The sequence below is a fragment of the Lontra canadensis genome, unplaced genomic scaffold (assembly GCF_010015895.1).
Source record: "Lontra canadensis isolate GAN:19392208 unplaced genomic scaffold, GSC_riverotter_1.0 scaffold123, whole genome shotgun sequence".
NCBI lineage: Eukaryota > Metazoa > Chordata > Mammalia > Carnivora > Mustelidae > Lontra > Lontra canadensis.
The window spans coordinates 4,587,683-4,612,707 of record NW_022631117.1 but is presented as its reverse complement, the minus strand read 5'-3'; the positions used below and the strand labels follow the sequence as shown (position 1 = coordinate 4,612,707).

Below are 25,025 nucleotides of genomic sequence, written 5' to 3'. Positions count from 1 at the left end.
GGGGGGGGTGCAGTTTGAGGCTCCAAATGTTAAAAGTGATGCTTTAAAAAGCCTGTGAGAAGCCTGTAAGTAATCAATAGCTTCTTCAAATTCTGGAATCGGAGAAAAGGAAAATCTTCCCTGGGGTCTTTTATGGATTTTTGCTTTGGCTGGTTTTATATTCTATTTGAGGGCAGATTTACTTAAAGGCTATAGATTTAAAGGTGAATTTGTCAGAATAAGGAGGCACCTTTGCATGGGCATAGGGTGTACGGTTTCTCCTTTGCCGTTGCTCTAAATCTACCTATAGAGCAGCTTGGTTAACAAAGTAGCACTTATGAACAGGGAAGAAATTAACCCTCTTCTCTTCACTGCACAAACTCGGGAAAATCTTTTCTAGGAAGGCTGATGACTGCTCACTTGCAAAGGAAGGAGAATTGGGTTTAAAATCAGTCACTTATACCAAAACGAAGTTTTTTAGAACACGTAAGGTAATACACAGGTAATAAATTCCCCCTAATCACACACAAAAATCATGCCGAAAACAATTTATTCATCTTAAATAGAGGATCTACACATAAAATTCTAAAACTGCAAACCTGAGCTATTTCCTATCAGTGAATCAGAGAAAAGGATGATTAGTGTAAATATCAAATATTGGGACATACTATGTATTTGAAATCATGACTGATTCCAGTCGGTTAACTTTGACTTGATAATACACATGTGGATCGGAGGCAGAACTGGAGGACCCCTAAGGTCACTTCTAACCTTGAGATTGTACTGTTCTGGTATTTATTTTGACTTTTGCCTATGGTTATATGTTTCTAGGTACAAGGCAGTTGTGAAGCCACTGGAGCGGCAGCCCTCCAATGCCATCCTGAAGACCTGTGTTAAAGCTGGCTGCGTCTGGATTGTGTCTATGATCATTGCTCTGCCCGAGGCTATATTTTCCAATGTATATACTGTTGAAGATCCCAACAAAAATATGACCCTTGAAGCGTGTACCTCATATCCCGTTTCTGAGAAGCTCATGCAAGAGATACATTCTCTGCTGTGTTTCTTGGTGTTCTATATTATCCCACTCTCGATTATCTCTGTCTATTATTCTCTGATTGCTAGGACTCTTTACAAAAGCACCTTGAACATCCCTACTGAGGAACAAAGCCATGCCCGCAAGCAGGTATGTATTAATCAGGACTCTTGCACGAATTGAGAAATGAAATTCCTACTTGTGCCCCCGTGAGGAATAGCAGTACAGTACCGTGGCTCGGGTCACAGGCTCGGGAGTGTGTCAGACCCAGAATTTCACTCTGGCTCTACCACATACTAGCTGAGCAATCTCGGGCAAGTTACTTAACCTCTCTGAGCCTATTTCCTTATCTGTAAAATGCAGCTGGGGACTGGGTGACAGTCTGGTTTGAGCAGCCAAAATTGGGTACCCCGTGGACCAGCGAGGAACAGCACCCAAGGTGAGACTATGAAGGCAAGCATCTTTTGTTTTAGAAAGTGTAACAGAATGATAGACGCAGGATGCTAGAACTGGGGAGCCGCCCTCGCATTATTCAAAGCAAACCACTTACAGAGGAGCAAACGGAGGGCTCAAGGGATAAGGTAAGTGCCAGTGGCGGGAGAACACGGTGACTCACCATCGCAAGAGCCAGGTGTGCTCTCCTTGCATAAATATGAACAGAAGAAAAGAATGTTGCCATTCGGTTAAAAAAAAAAAAAACAACAGGAGTTCTATCTTTCAGGGGTGGGGGTTGGAGGGGGGGAGAGGCTCCCATTGACCTCTTGACCAGTCCCTTTAGTTAGTTCAGCAGGGCTGCTGTGAGGCTGAAGTGGCCTATTTCATGCTCGTGTGAACAGCTCTCTTTGCTCTGTGACCGCAGGCAATGTCTTCACCTAGCCTCGTTCGTTTCTTGCGCGAAGGGGTACAGGCAGGAATATTTTCACAGGTGTAGATAGGATGACACATTGGTTTTCATTCCTTTGACTGTATGGTCCGAATTCCTACAGATTATAAACCATTTGGGGTCCAGACTTGGCAACTTCCATAAACCCCGGAAGAATATTCTAACCGCATAGAGAGATCGCTATTTCTAATTAAATTAAAATCTCAAGAATCCCACAACACTCCTTGAGCTAATTGGAGGCATCCTAGAGTCTCTCAAAACCACGGCTGGGAGTCTGCATTAGAGCTAATGAGACCAGGGTTACCATGCCAATTAACTAGCTGTATTCTATAGGAACGGCTGCCTTCCCACACCTCCCAAGCAGTGCTTTCAGACGCATGCTCAAAGGGACTCCAGCCTGTTAGCTGTAAATTTCTGTGTAAATCTAGAGAACGGCTTTTAAAAAATCTCTGCCAGCTAAATGATTGTTTTTGTGGTCATTTTTCTCCTCTCCGCCCCCGCCCCCGCAGATCGAATCCCGGAAGAGAATTGCCAAAACCGTCTTGGTGCTTGTGGCTCTGTTTGCTCTCTGCTGGTTGCCGAATCACCTCTTGTATCTCTACCACTCCTTCACCTATCAGACCTACGTGGACCCCTCCGCCATTCATTTTATTGTCACCATTTTCTCTCGGGTTCTGGCTTTCAGCAATTCTTGCGTAAACCCCTTTGCTCTTTACTGGCTGAGCAAAACCTTCCAGCAGCATTTTAAAGCTCAATTACTCTGCTGCAAGGCAGAGCTGCCCGACCCTCCTCCCGCGGATACCCCCCTTAACAACCTGGCTGTGATGGGAAGGGTCCCAGGCACTGGAAGCTCGCAGGTGTCTGAAATTAGTGTGACCTTGTTCACTGGGTGCAGTGCGAAGAGGGAAGATGACAGAGTCTAGCTTTTCAATTAAAAATGGTATTTTTCCTCCCAGCATGTGTATCTGACTCTGAGCTGTGCGTAGGTGTATGGTGTCAGGATTTTTGTTGTTTGTGAATTGTGCTGAAATCTGAGAGATCTTATAAAGTAAAAGACAGACCGTGATTTTTTGTCAACGTACAAACGTTAACATTATCGGGCTTTCTACATAAAACGAAGCCCCACTAGGTGTAGAATGACAAGTCCATATGTCAGTGGGTCCTACAGGAGGTTGTATGGGAGAGAAGGTGAAATAAACAAGATGACACTGTAAAATTGAATTTGTTCCCATCACATCTATGCTTCTAATTTCTCCTATACTCCTGTGATTTGCATAAAACTGTGTTCGTGTTTATTATGTGGTGTAAATCTAGAGATTATACTTTGCATACGAAAAGGGGATCAAGGAGAGATACAACATAACTTCTGCAGTTTTCTTAAGAAACGAAGTCCTAAAAAAATAAACCTTTGCCGGAGTTTTGGACTGCTCTTTCCCGTTCATCTCTATTCCATGGCAAAGCTCTGCGATTACAATGAAAATGTTTCGGAGTCAGCGAGCATGAAGTACTGAGTAAGGATCTGGGGCAGGGTGTTTGCCTTACCGGGTCAACACTTAGTGACTTAATGTAGTTCTACTTTTGACTACCATTGATAATCGAGCAAAGTTATCTTTCACAAACATTGTGAAGAACTCGCCTTATTCACAGGCAGACAAAGCGGCCACGTTTATTGTCATTTTGAAGGCCCCAGAGAAGGACCCCTGTTGAAAAACCTGTGAACCTGCTGGTGTCTGCAATTCTTCCTTTAAGGAAATCCATTTCTTTCTGGTAAGCAGTGCCCTCTTTCTAAAAAATGGAGAAATACCACATGAGATCCCTAACATCTGGGTGTGTAGTTGGTACCAGATCATCTTTCTGCTTGACTTCTTTAAACCCGATGGGTGCCTAAGTCCTATAAGAGTGTGACCTAATTAATCTCTGCCCTTGGAAATCAGACGGAAGGTTCTGATTTTCTATCCTCTGCTCCTACTTGCTAAATGCTATGAGCTTAATAATTGTGATTTCAAACAACCTGTTGTCAATAGATGTGTCAAATTTAGATTTGTGGTTTTAGAACATGTTTTCTCGGGGCAAATTAAAGTATATGTTTTGCTTGTGTCATTGTGAACTTTTGCTAATGATGTGGCCCGAAAAGGAATACGTATTAACACTAAACTTCACATTTCTGTAAAATTGTTTTACCAAAAGTCGGGGCGCCAATATTGTATTAGTGTTAGGCTGGACATTGTAATAAGTGGTGGGAAACAAATAAATATTAAATAAAGCTTTAAAAATGACTTTGTGTAAGTTTATATTCTAAAAACAATTGTTCTGACAGAATATAAATGAGAGCCCAATTTAATAATAAAATTTAAGGTCTTTTCTTTTAAAAAAATTATCTTAGAGAAAGAGAGAGCGTGTGTGTGCATGCTAGCAGGAGGAGGGGGAGGGCCCAAGGTGGGGGGAGGGAAGAGAGAGAGAGAGAGAGAATCTCAAGCAGACTCCCTGCTGAACTTGGAACCTGACTCAGGGCATGATCCCAGGACCCCGAGATCATGACCTGAGCGCAAATCAAGGGCCAGCCAACTTAGATGCCCCTAAATTATTTTCAAGTCACGAATCTCCCAGAGATTTTACTATTTCCTCACTCCAAGTAAAAACTACGTCTTAAAGCACAGCATTTTAGAAATAACTCGTAGAAGTAGCAGATAACAAAAGCCAAGAAAGCTGTTTAGCAATTGATAAAACTAGAACTCAAAGAACTTTCATTTTCCTCACTCTTAGTAATTCCTAGATGACTTAGGGGATCTGACATAAAATAATCCCCTAAATGGTTTTATAGGGCATCAGCCCCCGCTCCTAGAGTTGGGGAATTTGGGATTAAAATCCATGGTTTCATTTTGTTTTCTTTTTTGGAGGGGGTGGTCTCTCTTTTTTTTTTCTCAACAGATGATCCTAATTGGAGCCAACCTTATAACTAGGCCCCAATATCCACAATTTCTTTCACACTGCCTATTGTGGTGTGACTATTATTCCAGAAATGTGACTATGGAAGACTTCATTTCTTTGGAGAGTGTCCTAAATGGAGAAAAGGTAGGTACCTGAAAAACAAATTCTGTATACTTCCTAATCTTGCTCAGGGTCTGCCCTGACCCCAGACTTAGAATAAAGGACCATAATAATATGCTGCAAAGCAGGAAAACAAAGTCACATATTTAGATACAGCCGAACTGGGCAATGGGTAAGTCTCTGTCATTGAAGTTGAAAGTGCCAGGAAACATTTTAACACTAGCATACCTACTGAAAGTAGCAAATTTCGGTTCAAAGAATTTCTGTGGTTTCAACCATCCTAGGTCAGGGATCCATCAATCTTTTTGTCAAAAGTAGTTTCTTTTGTTTCTGCTAAGTGTTGAGATTACAGGAAATGGGGACAGGAAAATTCCTGAAAAGGGTACAAAAAAAAAATCTAGTTTGGTATAGTTCAGTAATCTTCCAGAGTTCCTAAGCCAGATAGGAAACTTCTCTGCTCAAGGAGTCTCTGCTTTTACAAATTAGTGTATATTTTTTTTCAAGATTTTATTTATTTGACAGAGAGAGAGACACAGAGAGAAAGGGAACACAAGCAGAGGGAGTGGGAGAGGGAGAAGCAGGCTTCCCGCTGATGCAGGGCTCGATCCCAGGACCCAGGGATCATGACCTGAGCTGAAGACAGACACCCAATGACTGAACCACCCAGGCGCCGCAAGATGATGTATTTTTATCTACCAAGAAGGCCATGGCCTATTGGCCAGCAGTATAGCACATATTGCCCTTAACAGAGGTTCAAGAGAGAAAGATGAAGATATTCAGAGAGAAGCTGGCTGTCTGGGTCCCGAGAACTGGTTGGGCTTCCTCGGTCCTGCAGCGCCTTATGAGACCCATGTACATTCCCATCCGGGAATTTCAGGCACCATCCTGGGAGATCATTACAATAATAAATATATAATTTTTTGCTTGTTGCCTTGAGTGTTTCCGTGACTTGCAAAAACTCTTGAAAAAGGTAACAAAGACAGAGATGCTTACAGATTACCTGTTACCAGGGAGTTTATTCTATGAGTTAGAAATAAGTTAGGGAAATAAGAACACACAGGAACCAGGCCTCACAGACAACAGCACTGTTAAAACAACTGTCAGGTCTCGTGGCCAAACAGAGTGCCACTGTAGGTATAAGTGTGCTTAGCTCCCAACTCTACAGCTCCACTATTGTGGTGACTCAGTGACCCCTGACACTGCCTCAGCTTCTCCTCTCACCCTTGGGGAACTTCCCCACAGCAGGGACCTGCTCTGCTTATTACCTTCCCTACGTGGGCCTCCCTGCCTCTGTGCCACTCTGACCAGGTCCCTGCCCACTCCATACTCATTCCTGTCCCTGGGAAAGGTGGTTTATTGGCCCATATAGCCCAATTCAGTCTAGAATGCAGAGCTACCCTATCAGGTCACCTCACAGGACTCTGGGCAGCCTGTGGGCCACGGTGGCTAGGTCACATGGGACCCAAGCATAAGGAACCTTTTTGGTGACCTGTTCAGAGGGGACGGTGGATACAGCAGGCATTCAACGGGTCATGTGCAGTAGTAGGGCTGTGTAGCATATTATCACCTATGCTGTGAACTCACCCAGGAATGAAATGGGAGCCCAGGAACACACTGCAGAAAACAGCTGTACACTATTTTGGGACCCAGGAAGAAATACTTAGCAATGCTTAAATAAGCGAGCCTAATAAAACTCATGTTATCTATATTATAAAAATGCATGCAAGTTCAGTTCTCTGATAGCCCGCAACAGAACAAAAACTTCACGAAAAAGAAATGGAATTAAAAAAAGAAACCCAAACCCAAGCTACTATTTAAAAACCACTGTTAGGGTTGAAACCATATTCTCACAGCTGGTATTTGGGGAGTTAAGATTTTCTAGAGCCCATAGGCAACTGCTATACTTAGAAGCAAAGGTCAGTGGAATTGCAGAACTTTCTTCTGGTAAGGTTTCCCCCACCCTCAAATCTGGTTTAAATTTAAATTTTTACCTTTATACATAATGGGTTTACTATTGTTAATTTTAAAGGAATTAACAAAAACTTTAAAACGGTTGTTTTTTTTGTGCAACAAGTATGGATAAGAATCATGTACATAAACAAGTGTGTCTCCCTTAAGCGGTGCCCGTCTTGTTGACGGCTGGCTCTCCAGAGTCTAGCACAGACCCTGGCACTTGGTTGCTCAATAAATTATCTGCCCTATAAAAAAAATTACAAACCTCTTTATTTTCTACGATAAATATGTAATTTGGGGGGAAAGCTGTATAGAGGGAAAATATCCTGGGCTTTTCTAAAAGAAAGACAAAAAACCCGAAGTTACTGGGCCAGTAAAGGTGGTGCTTAGATACTTGGAGGTTTTAAGTTTCAGGTTTGGAGCTTGAGCACCTCTGAATCATGGTGTTCAAGAGGAAGGCAACTGCTGCCCCCCCCATCCCCTGTCTTTCCAGAGTTGATCTCCAGCTTGAGAAGGTACCAGAGAGATAAGGGAGGGGCCAGAGGCTGGGAAAGTAAGGTTGGTTCCCACCCATCGTTCGTTCGTTCATTCATTCATTCACTCACTCACTCACCCAATACGCACTAGACACCACACCCTGTGCTAGGAGCTTAGGCCAAGAACGTGACCAAGAGCCAGCGCCGATCCTAGGGAAATCATAAAGAACAAGCGGTTCCCAAGAGGAACGGGGAAAGGAGGCCCAGCTTTTTCTCAGGAACACAAACCCATCCCGCCCACCCCATCCACTCCCCCAAGATGGCGCCCGCCGAGTGGGAATATTCCCACGCCCCCGGCTGCCGCCCGCCGCAGCCCCCGCGGAACCCAAGGTCCCCAGGCGCCGCGGGCCCCCGTGCCTTCCCCGCCCCCACCCCGGGAGGCCGGGTGGGCTACGGCGCGTGACACCGGCGCGCGACCGCCGCGCGCCCCCCCGACGCCCCGCCCATAGGACCCAGCGCCGCCCGCCCGCCTGCCCGCGTCGGCGCTTGTTGACGCCACTGGAGGCGTGTCGGCGCGACCCGCGACGTCGCGACGTGCCGACAATGGCGACTGCGTCAGCCTGAGCGGGCCTCAGTTTTCCAGCAATCTCCTGACGTTGGAGCGAGGGCCGTGGGGGCCGCGGGAGCCGCGGGGGCTGCAGGCGTCTCAAACCCGGTCGGCGGCGGCGGCGCGCGTGCGCGCTCCCGCCACGCCTTGGGTCGAGCCGCTGCGCCGAGGCCCGGTGGAGCGAGCCAGGTGGGCGGTGGCGCGGCCGGGCTGCAAGCTGCTGCGCGCGCGCGGCGGCAGGGCGGGCGGAGCGGGGGGCGGCGCGGGCGCGGGGCGGCCCCGACCTCCCGGGGGCTGCTGGGGCGCCGCTGGGAGGCGTGCCGGGGGGCGGCGAGACGCGGGCCGAGTGCGGCTAACCTCCCTTTCTCTGTTAGCCTCCGGCTGCATCTCGGCCTCAGTGCTCCTCTTTGCTCGCGCAAAGCCTGTCCCTTGCCTAAGTCGGCAACATGAGCGGCAACAACTTGGATGGGAACGACGAGTTTGATGAGCAGTTGCGAATGCAAGAATTGTACGGCGACGCCAAGGACGGCGACACCCAGAAGGATCCCACTGGAGAACCCGATTCTTTCGGGCAGCAGCCCGCTGACACCCCCTATGAGTGGGACCTGGACAAGAAAGCTTGGTTCCCCAAGGTAGGAGAGGGGCACGGGCGCCAGTGCAGCGCGGGCCCGCCTGGCCAGCCTCGCGAGGCGCCCCTTTTCCGTTCTCTTTGCTGAGGTCCTGAGTTAGAGCCCCATGGATAGTGACGTTTCTTTTTGTTGTTTCTGTTGCAGAATCGATGTATAGAGAAACGTAAATCTTTACAGAGATGTCTTAAATGTGATTTAATTCTTAAGTCTTTTCTATGCCTTGTTAATTTTGTCTGTGAAGGTCACAGTTGGTTATTGCACCGATGACTGCTTTTTATTGTAAAGAGGAAAAACACCAGGAGCAAATTTAGTAGCTGTTAATCTCAGATAGCCAGCCTCACTTATCCTAGGAATTCTGCTGTTTGTTTAGCTTACGTACCTTGTGCAAAAGGCAGCTTCTCGGTTTGAAAAAAAAGTAGCGGTGTGTATCTCTTTAGGGATTGAACTTTGTCTTGCACCATGTAACCACAGGTGCAGAATAGGGGTGGAAAAGATCTATGTATGTTTGTTTAGAGCGCTTGGAAATTGTTAAGTATTTTATTACAGCTTCAAAGTAAAGTAACTGGTGTTAACTTGGTTCTGTAAACTTTGGGGTAAAAGTACCCTGTTAATCAAAGTCTCATGTGGGTGGAAAAAGATACTAGGAGCACACTAATGGACTTGCAAGCTGGTAATATAAACCGTGTCTCCATTGTGTAATTCGTCGGCTACCCTTAAAATTATTTATTTCAACTTTTTTATTTTCCATTGTGTATAGGTGTGTATGCTCCATTCCCTCCACGTTGTTAAATTTATGATTTTGCTTGTACTGGTCGTGCCAGCTTCAGAGCACGTTTGGTTTCTGAGTACCTTTAACAGTAGTCTGATAATGGATTGATTTGTGACCGTTATCTTTTTATGTTATGGAAGCCCATACCTCTTGGAACTGTGAGTTTAAAATTTTCCCCACTCCTGTGTGTGTAACATTGACCAGAATGAAGGAAGAACTCCCATTTCTTTCATTGTGCAACTGTGCTTTATTTTTTTCCCCCTAAAAGCCGGGAATATAGATATGAGTTGAATTCATTCTTAGTTTCTTCTGACACTAAATGATAGTGTGATTTTAATTAGTGATGGAGTTAAAATAAACATTAGTTTTATAGTTGTTAGCCCCCGTCTCTTTTTACCAGATCAGTTCCATTCTGCGTGCTGTCTGCCTGCAAATAATCAAATATTTAGTGTGTGTATACTTTTGTGTATCTCTATGCAAAAGAAAAATTGGTCCTGGTATTAGATTATTAGTTGACTGTTGGTTTTTGTTCTGTTTTATTGTTACCTGGTATTTCCTTTATTGTATGTACTTGTAGCCTTAGTCAGGTAGACTGTAGAGAGGTAGTGATTTATAAATGAAACAACAGGAAAACGTGCCAACATCACTTAAAATTCCAGTAGTATCTTAGAATTTTGTGCTGATAACCCAAATACCCATTTCTTATTTTTTTTTATCATTTTATGCACATTTTTCACGTAAGGTGACTACTCTGCCATTTACACCATTTACTACAACCGTTATCTGCAGAAGCACTTCTGTGTTCAGTTATAAACAAATATGCTGAAATTTAACACTGTGTAAACTTTTTATGGGAAGAAATCATTTTTGAATTTCTGTTATCTGTGTGTGTATTGAATTTTTTGTTTAGATCACTGAGGATTTCATTGCTACATATCAGGCCAATTATGGCTTTTCTAACGATGGGGCATCTAGCTCTACCGCAGATGTACAAGAAGTCAGTGCTAGGACTACAGAAGAACCTCCACAAAGAAAAACCCCTGAACCCAGTGATCCCAAAAAGAGGGGAGAAAAGAGAAAGGCTGAATCAGGCAAGTGGATTTAGCTTGCAAAACAGGAATGTGAAAATTTTAAATGTTAGTATGTGTATATATGGTTACTGTTTGGAGAATTCTAGTAGTTTTGAAGGAACCATAAGATGAGGGGTTTTTTTTTAATTATTTGAGTTCATATAGTGACTCTCACACTAATTTGTGGGCATTGGGTAGGCTGTTTCAATTCTGTGCCTCAGTTTTTTCCTTTGCAAAATGAGCTGTGATCAAAAGTTCTGTTTGTAAGATAATTTTCTTATATTTTTTGAGCTTAATTAAATTGAACTCAAGGCAATTTTGCCTCAGCTTGGCCATGTCTAACACAGTAGATTGGAATCAGAAGCAACTTACGCATGCAGGGCCTAAAGTCAGTGCAAGGATGAGTTTTTTTCTTTTTAAGGTAGTATCAGAATCATAAAGAACCAGGATAACTAGCCATCCTTTTGTAGACAGGACTTTGAAACTAATCTAATGTCCAAAGATCCAAATACTTTGAAAGCTGGACAGTGATTTGAGTTAGTCTCTCTTGTTCTAAGGGTAAGAAAAGTCCTGGAAGTTTCAAGAAACTGCTGCATTGTCAAGATTTCATAATGTGACTCTTACCTTTTCTTGCATGTGTTTTGTTTTTTTTTTTTAATTTTGATTTTTAGGATGGTTTCACGTTGAAGAAGACAGAAATACAAATGTATATGTGTCTGGTATGTGTACTTTTTAATTTTTATTTGTTTATTTTAAGTGGGCTCCATACCCACCATTGGGTGTGAACTCACTCACCACCCTTAGACCAAGAGTTGTGCTCTACCAACTGAGCCAGCCAGGCGCCCCTCCCACCTCTTTTAAACAAATTTAGAGTAGAAAATACTTGATGGTTTGGGATTTTTCATGAAGTGGTTTATACTTTTCAACTTCTCTAAAATCTATTTTTTATCATTGTGCCCTTTTTTTTTTTCGTTCAGCGGTTGACATTGGTAAGGGGTGTGTTTTTGTTTATTACAAAACTAAGAAACATGACAAGCATACGATTTTGTATGCCATCCTTTCTGTCTGCTGTAGGTAACTTAGGGCAGTCTGCCCCTACAGTGATAGAAGGCTTAAGCAGAACACGATATTTTAAAAAGATTTCATTTATTTATTTGAGAGAGAGAGACACACAGCGAGAGAGGGAACACAAGCAGGGGGAGTGGGAGAGGGAGAAGCCCGCTTCCCGCGGAGCAGAGAGCCTGACAGAGGGCTCTATCCCAGGACCCGGGGATCATGACCTGAGCCTAAGGCAGATGCTTAATGACTGAGCCACCCAGGCAGCCCGCAAAACATGATTTTAGTGTATATTTGAACACATTAAAACATGACATTTCCTCAATTCTATAGGTGTGAGATTTTTTACAGACATTTAGAAAATCAGATTTGAGCTCATCTAAATTGTAGATTCCTAATTGGTAGAATGCTTAAGTAACCTACACTGTTACTGTACATGCCTTTGTGATTTTCTCCCTAATGTTACAGGTTTGCCTCCAGACATTACAGTGGATGAATTTATACAGCTCATGTCCAAGTTTGGCATTATAATGAGAGATCCTCAAACGGAAGAATTTAAGGTCAAACTGTACAAAGATAATCAAGGAAATCTTAAAGGAGATGGTCTTTGCTGTTATTTGAAGGTCAGTTATGTGGTCAGATAAGTTTCTTGTATTTCCATTTATAACTCAGGAATCAGGGCTATAATTTCGTATAGATGGTAACCAAGACAGAACTACACAGATCAGGATGTGAAGAAAACTAAAATTTCAGATTATGCCAGTGTGTATCGCATTGGTGAGGTTATTTATTTGTAGTAGGAAGATACGTTCTCAGGCCAAGGTATTATGTAAGTTATGTGCCTGAAGTGCTTCTTTTGTCTTGAAAGAATTCTCCCCGCAGAGATCTCTTTAGGACTCTATCGCATATAATTGACTCAGAACACATTTTAAAAATCCACAAAGAAAAGAAAGGCGGTAACATTTCATTCACCCACTGGAATGAATGAGACTGGGATTCGGCAAACTCCAGCCCGCTGCTTATTTTTGTAAATAACGGTTTTATCGAACGCGGCCACATTCCTTCATTCCTTGACTCATTCGTCGGGGGCTGCTTTTGTGTTTCAGCAGTGGAGCTGAGTGGTTGCCGCGCATACCACATGGCCCACAAAGCCTAAAATACTTACTAACTGGCCCTTTACAAAAAAGTTTTCTGAGCCTTGAATTCAGCCGTGAAGGAGAGGATAGCCATGCTTGCTCTTTGAAATGTATTTGGAATGGGAGAGAAGAGAGATCGGTATTAATAGAAATTTGCAGAACTTTACGTGTTCATGGCCCCATCGGTTAATTGCACGGGGAAAGCTCAGTGTCAAAGACAGGCACCATTTCCAGAACCTCTCTCACCTTAGGGGTATGTTTTATGCATTATCGTAGAATGCAGGAGAAATGTGCACAACGATGACGTTTACCTATGTCATGGAAGGTGAAGATAATTACAAAGTAAAATCAAACTTACTAAACAACAGTACCAACACCACAGGTGTGTTGTTGAGTGTACTGCATTTCGGTGAAATCAGAAAGGGGTAGGGTGAAGCCAACAACTCTTTGGAAGATAGGTTTTGAATCTGGTTCTTGAATGTGAATGGGCCATCCATGAGTATGGCCGTTATAGGTAGTAAACAATTTTCAAATACAAGGAGAGGTGAGAGTTTTACAAGTTCTTCAAGGGTTATTAAAAATCTGTGAACAGATTCTTAGGCAGTTTGATTGGATTTTCTACTTTTTCAAAGAGGAAAAAATGGTGTTTTGAGTAAGTTGATAAAAAGTACAAGATTGGCCAACCAGTAAATTAAGTTCCCAAAAAATATAACTAAGGGACACCTGGGTGGCTCAGTCGATTAAACATCTGACCCTTGGTTTCAGATCAGTTCATGATTTCAGGGTTGTGAGATGGAGCCCCGCGTTGGGCTCTGTACTCAGTGTGGAGCCCTCCCTCTTTCTCCCCTTCTGCTCTTCCTCCCCTCCTCCTCTCCTCTTCCTTCCCTCCTCCCCTCCTCCTTCCCTCCCCTCTTTTCCTCCTCTCCTCCTCCCCACCCACTCATGCTCACACGCTCATGGGCATGCACTGTCTCTCTCTAAATACAATCTTTTAAAGATACATAATTGTTCTAAGATCCATATTTGATTGTGCAGCTAAGTTCAGTTATTTTTTGTTTTCCTCAGGTCCTCAGATCTTTGACTCTGCATAGGGCTGACAGAATCCACAAATGTATTTAATATACAAGTCGTCAGATAATCATCTTCACATTATGTCACAGACCTACATTTTAATAGGTGAACAAAGCAATGAAAGGCTGGCTGTGCTATCCCCAGTTCTTTGAGTCATCTAGTCTTTTAAGAAGGAATATTTTAGAATTTTAAAACTGGAATGTACCTTAGAAATCACACAAGTCCATCTGTCTCCTAGAGAAATTGAGACTCCAAGAGGCAATACTAACTATTCCAATAATAATGTAATTTATTGAGCACCTGCTATGTGCCAGTCCCTATCCTTTATATGCATTCTTCCATTTGATTTTGTCAAGAACCCTGCAAAGAAGGCATTTCTCTTCCCATTTTACAGATGAAGAAATTGAATAACTTGCCCAAGTTCACAAAGCTGGTTGAGGACAGCTGTGTCTAGAGTGCAGGTTTCCTGATAAGGCAGCCTAGAGTTCTTTATCTCAAAGGAGGTAGTTATGATGAAATCTTTATTGTATGTATAGTCTCGTTCGTCCAAAAAAACCTCCCAGAGTTTCATTGCAGCATGTAAATTCCTGACTCTCTCATTTTACCTTTACAAAGAGGGAATCTGTGGATCTCGCATTAAAACTTTTGGATGAAGATGAAATTAGAGGCTACAAATTACATGTTGAAGTGGCCAAGTTTCAGCTGAAGGGGGAATACGATGCCTCAAAGAAGAAGAAGAAGTGCAAAGACTACAAGAAAAAGCTGTCTCTGCAACAGAAGTTTGTGTCGTTTTTCCCTTTTTGAAAGATTTCATATAAATATCCTAGAGTATGTCTTTGGTATAGCCCCCTGCCTAGTTCTCTTCCATCAGATGTATGTATATATTATTTTCAAAGAATTTCATTAGATCATTAGAAACCTTCAATTATCTGTACCGTAGAATGATCTGGCAATGGCGTTTTTTTTTCCTTTTCTGGGGCATTTACTTGTAATACCGCACGGGCTTCAGTGAGATGAGAGGGCCATCTCTTTGGAAGAAGTCGAACATCAGACTAAATAAAATAGTTTAGGCTTGTGTAGCAGAGCCCTTAGTTCATTTTTGATGTGGATTGACAGCAGCTCCCCCGGGAGCTAAAGCATTAAGTATTTTCTTTTATCGAAGTGGGTTCTAAGAACATTTCTAACACTGCTCGAACCAAAGATATGGTGATCACACAAGAGTTGAGTTGTGATTGCCTGTAGTTTTTACAGGGATAGTTAGACTAGATCCCTACCAATTTTATATGAACACCTGTCCAGTAAAATTTAAGATTGCATAGCAGAGTAGTTTTACATACTTCAGTGTGATCATAAAATGCCGAAAAACCAATACAATTTTGAACTTACTTTTTGCCCTCAAAGTGTAGTCGTGCATACCAGACAGACAGAAATACTAAATAATTGGCACTTTCCTGTAAGAGTCTTGTTAGAATGTTTGTAACCAAACTGCAGTTCTGAGAAAAGATCCACTCTGGGGATTTCAGACCCTGGGTCCGTCTTTGAGCCACCCATCACTGTTACTACTTCAAAAATTCTCCCAGTGGGAACTGGGACTGACCTACATAAGGGTGTTTTGGAATCAAATAATTAGTATCATTAAGTACTCGATAAAGGAGGATTGTAGCAGCTCCTTTTCTCCTCTCCCACAAGTATGAAACAAAATTGAGTTTCTTGTTCCTGCTTTATCACATTAGGCAGTTGGACTGGAGACCTGAGAGACGGGCTGGCCCATCCCGAATGCGCCACGAGCGAGTCGTCATCATCAAAAATATGTTCCATCCGATGGATTTTGAGGTAGGAGGTGATACTCCCTCTGATGGAAATGTTGATGTGCTTTCTTTGAAGGGAGCCCAAAGCTTGCCTCGCCCCCATGTTGCTCCTGCCCCCATCCTACACAACCACATAGCTGGCAAGGTAGGAAAATAGAGCAAAGTAAGAGTCCATCAGAGTGTCCTTGTAGTTCCCCAGGGAACACCGTTTAATGCCCACACTCCGGCCGCATGTGGCAGCGACTTGAAATCATAAAAACATGATCACTGAACGATTTCTGGGCACTGCTTGCGGATTTTGAGTGCATTTCCCCAAGGACAGACTGGTTTTGGTGGGGAGTCATTTCCCACTTGCAAATGAGAACTTCACTTTGGGACTATAAATCTGATCCTTTAAAAAAACAAAAAACAACAAAAAAAAACAAAAACCCTCGGGTTCATGGAGTACGGCTCCTGATATTTAAATGGTGATGGTGGCTTTTCGAGACCTGACTTGTACACAGTGCCTTTGTGGCTGTCGGGAGGATTTCATGATACTTACTGTCCATGTAAACTTCTTACTAAGAGCAGCAAGTGAAAGTGACTGCAGAACGAGGTGCTGGGGGGTGCGGGAGGTGTACAAGGCCTAGACTGCCGCCGTGGCGCCTTGCGCTGCCTCTTGCCTCTTACTCTGGTCGGTGTTTCCCACAGACCCGTGGCTGCATTTGTGGAAGAACAAGGCTTTATTCTCTGCCTGGAATCTGAAAGTAATGATCACCAGCTATACTCGAGATAGAGAAAGGCAACAAGTAACCGCAAAGAGAACACACGAGAAAAAAAAAAAAAATTTCGTATTGTACAACTCCAGGTTTACAAATGATCTGGTTGCACCTGAAGCCCCCTCTTAGTCCTTCTGTGCATTGAAACAGTGAGAACACCAGTTTCATTGTAGCCCCTTCGGAGAGGACCCCAGAGTGGTCTGTGGAGCTTGTTGGGGCCAGTAGTGATATGATAGGGTTCATGGTGTACCTTGGGTTCACGGTGTATCCAGGGGGTCTGCATATCTTTCGAGGTCACTGGAGAGATACATGTGGTCAATTTGTAACATTGGATGTCCCTTCTGAATAGAATTCTGAAGAATCTTGAAACAGGCTTTGAAACATTCTCCCTGCTAGGTAGGGATTTGAGAGGAATTTGTAACTGGATCAGGGTGTTTGGTCTACTAGCTACAGGCCCAGATTTCTTACAGTTCATCTCATTTTATCCGCCACGTATAACTGCCTTTTTCAAAATTACATGACCTGTTAACATCTATGACTTACATCCTTGATGCCCGCGTTCCATACTTGCAATGCTCGAATGTGAATGTTAATGCAAACTTAAGGCAGATTATCTGGAGCCTCGGTAAGTAGAAGTCTGTTGCATAATTAGGTATGTGTGTTTTGCCCCCTGCCTTGCTCATTGACCACCTAACCTGAATCTCACAATTACGTTGTGCAGACTTCGTTTTCCCGAGCTTCACGAGCATCCTTTCCTCCGGAAAGCCACCTTCACTTTATTTTGACCCCTACAAATTCCTCCAGTGGATCGCTTTAAGGATAGAAGGTTCACGGTTGTAACCTCTTTGTTCTTTTTTCAAATGCTCTTAACTGTTTTTCGTGTAAACTTCACCTTGGAGTTAGAGAGCCTTTAAATTACCTGTTGAGCCTAAGTCATCTTACACTTCTATTTTCATTGATACCAGTTTGAAAACCTGTTCATAACGTTTATCATTACCCGAAATAACCGGATCTCCTCTGCTAGAATGTGAGCTCCGTGAGAGCCAGGGCTCCGTCCCCCTCGTTTGCTGTTGGATTCCCAGCGGTTAGAATCGTGCCTGGTATACAGTAGACCCTCAATATGTATTTATTTTACAGACCCTCAATATTTATATGAAGAAAAAGTGAAAGAATGATTGCACGAGAGCCCTGTTACGAGGCAGAGTGCTTTGCCTCACTCCTCGGATAACACGTTTTCTCTTGAGCATCTTTGCAAATGAAGGAAATCATTTCGGGTGCTGTCCCTGTCCGCCTGTCTGCCTGCCCTTGTGCGGTCTGCCAGCTCCATGAGAGCCTGTCAGACAGAGGGATCTTGTCATGCGTTTGGTGGTTTTTTTTTTTTGAAGGTTGATTTATTTGCTTTAGAAGAGAGAGCAAACGTGCACACGAGCGGTGGGGAGGGCAGAGGGAGAAAGAGAAAGTGCTTGGTTTTTGTTTCCTGGTCTCTGCGGACCTGAACTTCAAAGTGCATCAGTATAAATCTCTCCAGCGTAGTGACTGTCCAGTAGGGTAGACTCCGGCCGCATGTGGTTATTTAAATGTAACCGAAATGAAGGAAAGTTAAGAATGGAATTCCTCAGTCCTGCCAGCCCTTTGTATCCGATAATGCGGATCCTCATTTGTCACCACAGGAGGTTCTGTTGGACACCGCTGGTGTAGACGCTGTAGTTCTCGTACGGGTGTGAGGCCAGAAAATGTGTTACTGGACGTTTTGAGGGGAGTGTTTGACCGGACTAAAGATTCCATGTGAAAACAGAAACGGACTTGTCGGGTTCCCGGGGTGTCAGAAAGAAACTAGATTTTCGGGGGCAGCTGCAATGTATTTTCACAACACAAACAGTTGACCAGTGTGAGAAGCAAAATACCTAAAAATACTCTTTGGTTATCAGGGTGAACAATGCAAAGGCTAATATTTTTAAGGTAACTTCAGAGGGTTTTCAATCTTTAATTCAAAGGCTTATTTAAAAAGGCATGCCTGGGGGTGCCTGGCTGTCTCGGGCAGGAGAGTGTATGACTCTTGATCTCGGGGTTGTGGGTTCAAGCCCCACGTGGGATATAGACATTACTATAAAAAATCAATAAACTTTAAAAAAATAAATAAGTAAAACTGCATACTTGGCCAATTCGAATACTAGGAGTGGAAGAACCAAAACCGTGTGTCGCCAGATGCAGGTTTCTCATTCTCCACACCAGCACTGGCCAACAAACCCAATGTGAGCCACACGCGTAGCTTAGATTTTTCCAGGAACCACAGTTTAACTAGAACACAAAATAGGGGAAATTACTCTTAATAATGAATTTTATTTAACCCAGTATAACCAAAATATTTTTAATTTTAACATATGACATAAAAATACTAACGAGTTACGTCGTTAACCCTTTGGTACTAAATCTTCAAAATCTGGTGTTCGTGTCACACTTGGAACACACCTGAATGGGAACTAGCCACATTTTAAGTGCTCAGTGGCCACATGTGGTTAGCGGCCACCGTCGTGGCCAGTGTAAGTTTAGATTGGAAAGGAATGAGAAATATGGTTTATTTCTTCTGGGAAAACAGACCACCACCACCCCCCCAAAAAAATTAGGAGTGTTGAGCAAGAAGGTTTCAGTGCATCTGTCTGATTTTCATCTCAAGCCTGTTGCTTGCCAAGTGTTACGTTTAGAAATTTTCCATTCTTAGCTATGTTAAAGAGTTTTCCTAGAGGAGGGGATTATTATCATTAAGCTTCAGGCTACTATACAGCAGTGACGCTGTATTAGCTTTTCAAGCTGGTATAAATGAAGACGGAAGTGTAGGAAGATTTTGGCTAAAATCTGATATCCTTGTAGAAAAAGTGCTGAGACTTTGCTACAGAAATAAGAGTGAGTGGTGCGCCCCCCCCCCACACACAATGGAATCACACTTAAATTCGTTAAATATTTTGAAATAGTATTTTGTGTGTTTTTACTATAATACTGATTTCACATGGTGAATAAAGTTAAGGTATTTGGAGTGGTTTTTTCTAACTCTAAAAAAGCTTTTTATTGACTATTCACCATGTGGAAACACCTGTGCTGGGTTCTGTGAGGCAGACGAAACATTTAGACCAAATTCCTACCTTCGCAAAGCACACAGTCTGATAGCAGCTGACCACACACACACACACACACACACACCCCTCAAGGCCACCACATGCCTTTTATGCTCCGGTTCCCATTCCTCTCAACAGCATCTTCTCCAAAATGAGATTTTATAAGTGGGGGCAATCCAGCTGTACTTTTAGAAGGCTCAGATTTCTAGGATTCTCTTTTATTTTAAATTTGATGTCAGTATTTGCCTGCCGGCTCTTTATTGTTGCTTTTTGAGAGAACTTTAGGAGGGAAAAGGCACTTTTTTTTTTTGTTCTTTGCAGTTCTTCTCTAGTTGGTGAGGAAAATAAAAACCCGTGAGCAAGATGAAGTTAAATGTTTCCAAAAAAGCATAAGTCTACTCCAGTAGAAGTTCATGTGTAGGATGTTTTGTTTATATGTGTGTGTAGTTGCAATTCAGGTCGCTAATGTAACATTTTGTGACCCCTTTTCATGCACCGGGACTTGCAGAGAGACTGGCTAATTCCTGCAGGTGATCTGAAGTCCTTTTGTTGTGACGGAGAGTTGGCGGAGAGTCCACCCAAACCCAGGACCACCAGAAGCAGCAGCATTTGAATGCCCCTAATAGACTCACAGTTGCAAGAAATCAACAGCTTAAGAATGTATTTTTTTAAAAGATTTTATTCATTTGAGAGCGAGCGAGCACACAAGCAGGAGTTGTGGAGGGGGCAGGTGCAGAGGGAGAGGGAGAGGCAAGACTCCCTGCTGAGCAGGGAGCCCAACATGGGGCTTGACCCGGGGACCCTGAGATCACAGCCTGAGCCGAAGGGACGCTTAATGGACTGAGCGCCCCAGGCGCCCCAGGAATGTATTGTGTGCTCTTTATGTGTGCGGTTCTGTTGCAGTGTGGTAGGAGACGAGATGAACAGGAATCCTTATAAGGGAGGTTTACCCTGTGAGTTAAAATAGAATCTTGGAAGCACAAAGAACTATCTTAGAACACTTAGTCAATGCAAGGGATAGATGTCTCCCCATTACAGCATTTCTGTAAATAGGAATCCATGCAAAACGCAAAGCAGAGAGCTCTCTGGTCAGTACAATCACGATGCCCATGCAGAACAGGAATTAGCAGCGTCTGACTTTGTATGTGCCGGAGGACCTTTTTCCTGTGCTTACTGCTGCTGTTCTTTGGGATTTCCAGCCCTCCTCCCCAGCCCCCCTCCTCTCTGCTCCAGCACGGTCCCGCCGCTGCCCCCCATGCTTAGCCATGCTTAGCCGTTCCCTCCAGCTGGAAGCAGGGCCACCCCTGGTAGCAGCGGCTGCAGCCTTGGTGATCTGACGTCATTTGGTTTTGACTTTTTAAAATTTTGGAGCCCGCAGATAAGAGTAACTACTTTTAAGTAAAACCTTTTTCTGTACGCTGGTTTGTCAAAGCAAGAAATTTGATTTCTCAGGGTTTATATTTAAAGAAGGGGGCAGATCTGTTTTAATCGTGTGTATGTTTGCAGGATGATCCATTGGTGCTGAATGAAATCAGAGAAGACCTTCGAGTAGAGTGTTCAAAGTTTGGACAAATTAGGAAGCTCCTTCTCTTTGATGTAAGTTTGTGGCTTAGACAAATGATCCCTAAGCAATTGTTCTTTCCATTTGGTAAGTTCTTCCCAGGTGGCAGTATGTCCTCGACTTTGGATTCATGTTTTTGTATGGTAGGTCTGCTATCTTGTGGTAGTCCTCTGTTAGCAATAATTAGATGAACGTGGCTCGGAAGTCAGGGCCTTGGTAGACTCGGTATGCCTTGGTGATTTCCCGTTACTATCACTCTGGAGTATACGATCGGGTGAAAGGAAGTACGAGAAAGACGTGTGAGACCTTGTGGTTCCCTGTTGGCCCACCTTTCCCCACCTTTGTGAATTATTCTCCTCCTCCATGTTTGAAGAACAACAATCAAGCAAGATATTTGTCTGTTCCCATTCCTACTCTTTGTACTTCCAAGATCAACACATAATAATGAAAAGAGTCGCCATGTATTGATTGCATATGAGCTACTGTGTGTGTTACCTCCTTTAATCCTCACGATCGTTTGAGGTAGGTGCATACTATTATACCCATTTTACAGATGAGGAAGCTGAAAGTTTTAGAGATTGAGCGAGCTCCTTGCTCAAGGTCATTCCGCTGTTAAGTGGCACAGAGCCAGAATTTAAACCCAGGGCTATTTGACTGGACAGTCCACGCTCATTAACAACTATACCATCTTGCTTCTCTTTAGGCGGTGTTGTCAGCAGAAGCATTTCCGAGGTCGCCATGCTTGGTTCTTGCTAAACAAGATTAAGCTAAAGAAGCAGCTAGCTTTGGGGCGCCTGGGTGGCTCAGTCCGTTAAGCGACTGCCTTCTGCTTGGGTCATGGTTGCCGGGTCCTGGGATCAAGCTCTGCATCAGGCTTCCTACTCAGCGGGGAGTCTCCTTCTCCCTCCGTCCCTCCCCCTGCTCATGTGCTCTTTCTCTCTCTCTCTTTCAAATAAGTAAATAAAATCTTGAAGAAAAAAGAAGCAGCTAGTTTGAAGTCGCTGGCTGGTGTACAAAGGAAAAATGGCTTCATACATAAAACCTTTAAGCTTAAATCATCAGAAAGAACACTCCTGTGTACCGGTTTTGTCAGATGTGTATGTTTTATTTTTAGTTTTCTCATTCATTCCTTCTTTTTCCTCCCTTTTTAGAGACACCCAGATGGTGTGGCCTCTGTGTCCTTCAGGGATCCAGAGGAAGCTGATTATTGTATCCAGACTCTTGACGGAAGGTGGTTTGGGGGCCGTCAAATCACTGCCCAGGCGTGGGATGGAACTACAGATTATCAGGTAAATTCTGCAACTGTCGAGGGCACATAAATTGAATCATTACTGACAAACACTGATCTAGCGGTCCTTCAAGATAGGTTTTGGGTTCAGTGCAATCTATTTAATGTAATAATACTTCTGAATTATACTTTGTGTTCAGTGCATAGAAGGAAAAATGTTTCAGTCTTTTAGCTTATAAGTGAAGCACAGAGAGAGTTCAGATATTAACTTTTTCACTGGTGAAACATTTCTGCAGGACTGTAGTATTGGGCATTTTTAAAAAATGATCTTAAGACCATCTCTAGTGGACTGATATGTAAAGTTTTGAAAACTGAAGATAAGGAAATGCTCTGCTTTCCTAAGAAGAGATGCCTTATGAAATCAGGACACTTGTGTCAGTATCAGAAGTATGTAGAGAGATTACTTCTTTGTGCCCAAAACTTACCTTAATGACAATTCCCATTTCTCCGTAGGTGGAAGAGACCACAAGGGAAAGGGAGGAGAGGCTGAGAGGATGGGAGGCTTTCCTCAATGCTCCCGAGGCCAACAGAGGCCTTCGGCGTTCAAATTCCGTTTGTGCTTCGGAAAGGGCAGGGCCTTCTAGGGTAAGGCATTTTTCGGAGCACCCTAGTACATCGAAAATGAATGCACAAGAAGCCGCAAATGAAATGGCATTCGAAGAACCTATTGATGAAAAGAAGTTTGAAAAAACCGAAGATGGAGGAGAATTTGAAGGCGATGCTTCTGAGAAAGATGCCAAAGAAAGTGGCCCCGAGAAAGAGGCTGAAGAAGGCTGCCCCCAGAAAGAATCTGAAGAAGGTGGCGTCAAGACAGAGTCTGAGGAAGGCTGCCCCAAGAGAGAGCGCGAAGACGACTACCCTGAGACAGAGCCTGGAGAAGGCGGTCCTGCGAAAGAGTTTGAAGAGGGTAGTCCTAAAACGGAGGCTAAAGAGAATGGCCCCGAACAGGAATCCAAAAAGAAGAGGCTCAAAAATGATTATGAAGAGAATGGCCTTGAAAAGGAATCTGACCAAGATGGCCCCAGCAAAGAGTACGAAGGGGAGGAGAGCCCCCAAAAGGAGTCTGATGAAGATGACTCAGAAAGGGAATCCGAAGAAGACGAATGCTCTGAAAAGCAGTTCGAAGAGGGCTCCGAGAAAGAGTTTGAAGAGAACGGCCTGGAGAAGGATTTTGAGGAGGAGGGCTCCGACAGGGAGTTCGGCGAAAACCTTCTCGATCGGGAGTTCGACGACAATGACTCTGACAAGTCAGAATTTGGAGATAGCAGCTCTGAAAGAGTGTTCGAGGAGGAGGTCTCCGAGAGAGAGTTTGACGAAGAGTCCGATGACAAGGAAGAAGGGGAAGACACATACGAAAAGGTGTTTGATGACGAGTCGGACGAAAAAGAGGACGAAGACTACGCAGATGAAAAGGGGCTCGAAGACGCCGATGAGAAGATGTTTGAAGACTCAGACGACAAAGAAGACGAGGAAGGAGTCGAGGTAAAGGAAGATGAAGAGGTGGACGAGAAGATGTTCGAAGAAGACGATTCCAACGGGAAGCTGTTTGACGACGAGGATTCCAGTGAGAAGCTGTTCGACGACTCCGACGAGAGAGGGACAGTGAGGGGCGTGGGGAATGCGAAAGATGAAGGGCCCCTGTCCACGGGCAGCAGCTTCGTCCTCAGCAGCGACGACGACGTCGAGGACGTCGAAGACATTTAATCCCTTCAACTTGCTTTGTAGGGAGCTTCCTCCATCCGCGTTCAGCCCGCGCTCCGGGGTCATTGCTAGTAGTGCTACATGAACGTGTGCCTAGTGGTAGGAAACCAGCAGAATAACACATTGAAGTTTTCACTGTTACCTGTACTTGGTGATCTTAAATCTGTGTTAATTGGCCGTTCAGGTAAAACTTCCTAGTATAATGCAAGTCAGCTGGGTACTCGTCCTTTGTCAGATTTGTTAAACGCATGCAGAGTAATATTTTTTAAAGTATTCTGATTGAAGTTTGTGATAATTCCAAAATAAAAACAAGTTGTTAATATGCTGAAACTGGAGAACTGGACTTGCGTTACGTTGCATTTTAAATTCTTGCTGTTGCTTTATTCATACTAAAGTGTGGTGTTTGTGAGGACTTGATAAAGCTAAAGCTCGTAGGAGTCTTCTTGCTTCCAGCTTCCGTCAGCACTTAATCCCCATTTCCCTCCCTACCCCACAACATGTTACTAAACTTAAAAGGTAAATAACACTCTGGAGTTGTTCCCTGCCTAGTCCTTGCAAGCTACTTTCACTTGTTTTCTTTCCCACCCTCTTGCCGCGAAAACGGACTCTGAGATGTGCGAAAGTCGACTCCCGGAGGTCCCAGCTTCCGGTACTGGAAATACGGAGGAGATTAGAATTCTCCAGTGTACTGTGGGGGCCCCTTGAGAAGCTGATTGAAGTCATGGGACCTTTCCCCAGAAAAATGTGTGCACACACTACACAGCTTTTTTTGTATACACTTTTCAGAGGTTCATGGATCCCCTGGAGTTCAAGATCTACTTGTATCATGCATACTTCGGTCTTTTGTTCTAGATTCATGGTGCCTAGTACTGTGCTGAGTTGTGTAGTCCCAATAAAAATTGGAGTCTTTCTTGATTGTGCTTTCCAAATTAAGTATTGGTGAATTGACTTCTGCTGTAGCATTAAGAAGTGACTCTCGTGAAGTAGAAGCATTAAAATAAACTGCATTGGTGTTTTTTCATTATACCGTCTGTAAGTGTAATTATTGCCCTGTTCAGACCAAAAAAAAAAAAGAAGAGTCCTTGTATT

General features: G+C 43.7%; 2 protein-coding genes across 2 annotated transcripts in view; both read left to right on the top strand.

Moving 5' to 3' along the window:
• Positions 1–2,818, top strand: part of BRS3 (bombesin receptor subtype 3) — a 3,122-nt gene extending 304 nt beyond the window's left edge. The window contains exons 2-3 of the mRNA XM_032841447.1: positions 811–1,162; positions 2,405–2,818. Of these exons, the coding sequence (XP_032697338.1) occupies positions 811–1,162; positions 2,405–2,818 (766 nt within the window). The remainder of the gene's footprint in view (positions 1–810; positions 1,163–2,404) is intronic.
• A 5,146-nt stretch (positions 2,819–7,964) lies between these two features.
• Positions 7,965–24,960, top strand: HTATSF1 (HIV-1 Tat specific factor 1). Its single transcript, XM_032841456.1, has 10 exons — positions 7,965–8,168; positions 8,354–8,611; positions 10,288–10,468; positions 11,119–11,166; positions 11,972–12,126; positions 14,326–14,489; positions 15,444–15,543; positions 20,893–20,982; positions 22,099–22,236; positions 22,689–24,960. Exons 2-10 carry the CDS (start codon positions 8,426–8,428, stop codon positions 23,937–23,939), a joined length of 2,313 nt encoding a protein of 770 aa, XP_032697347.1. The 5' UTR covers positions 7,965–8,168; positions 8,354–8,425; the 3' UTR covers positions 23,940–24,960.
• Positions 24,961–25,025: the final 65 nt, after the last annotated feature.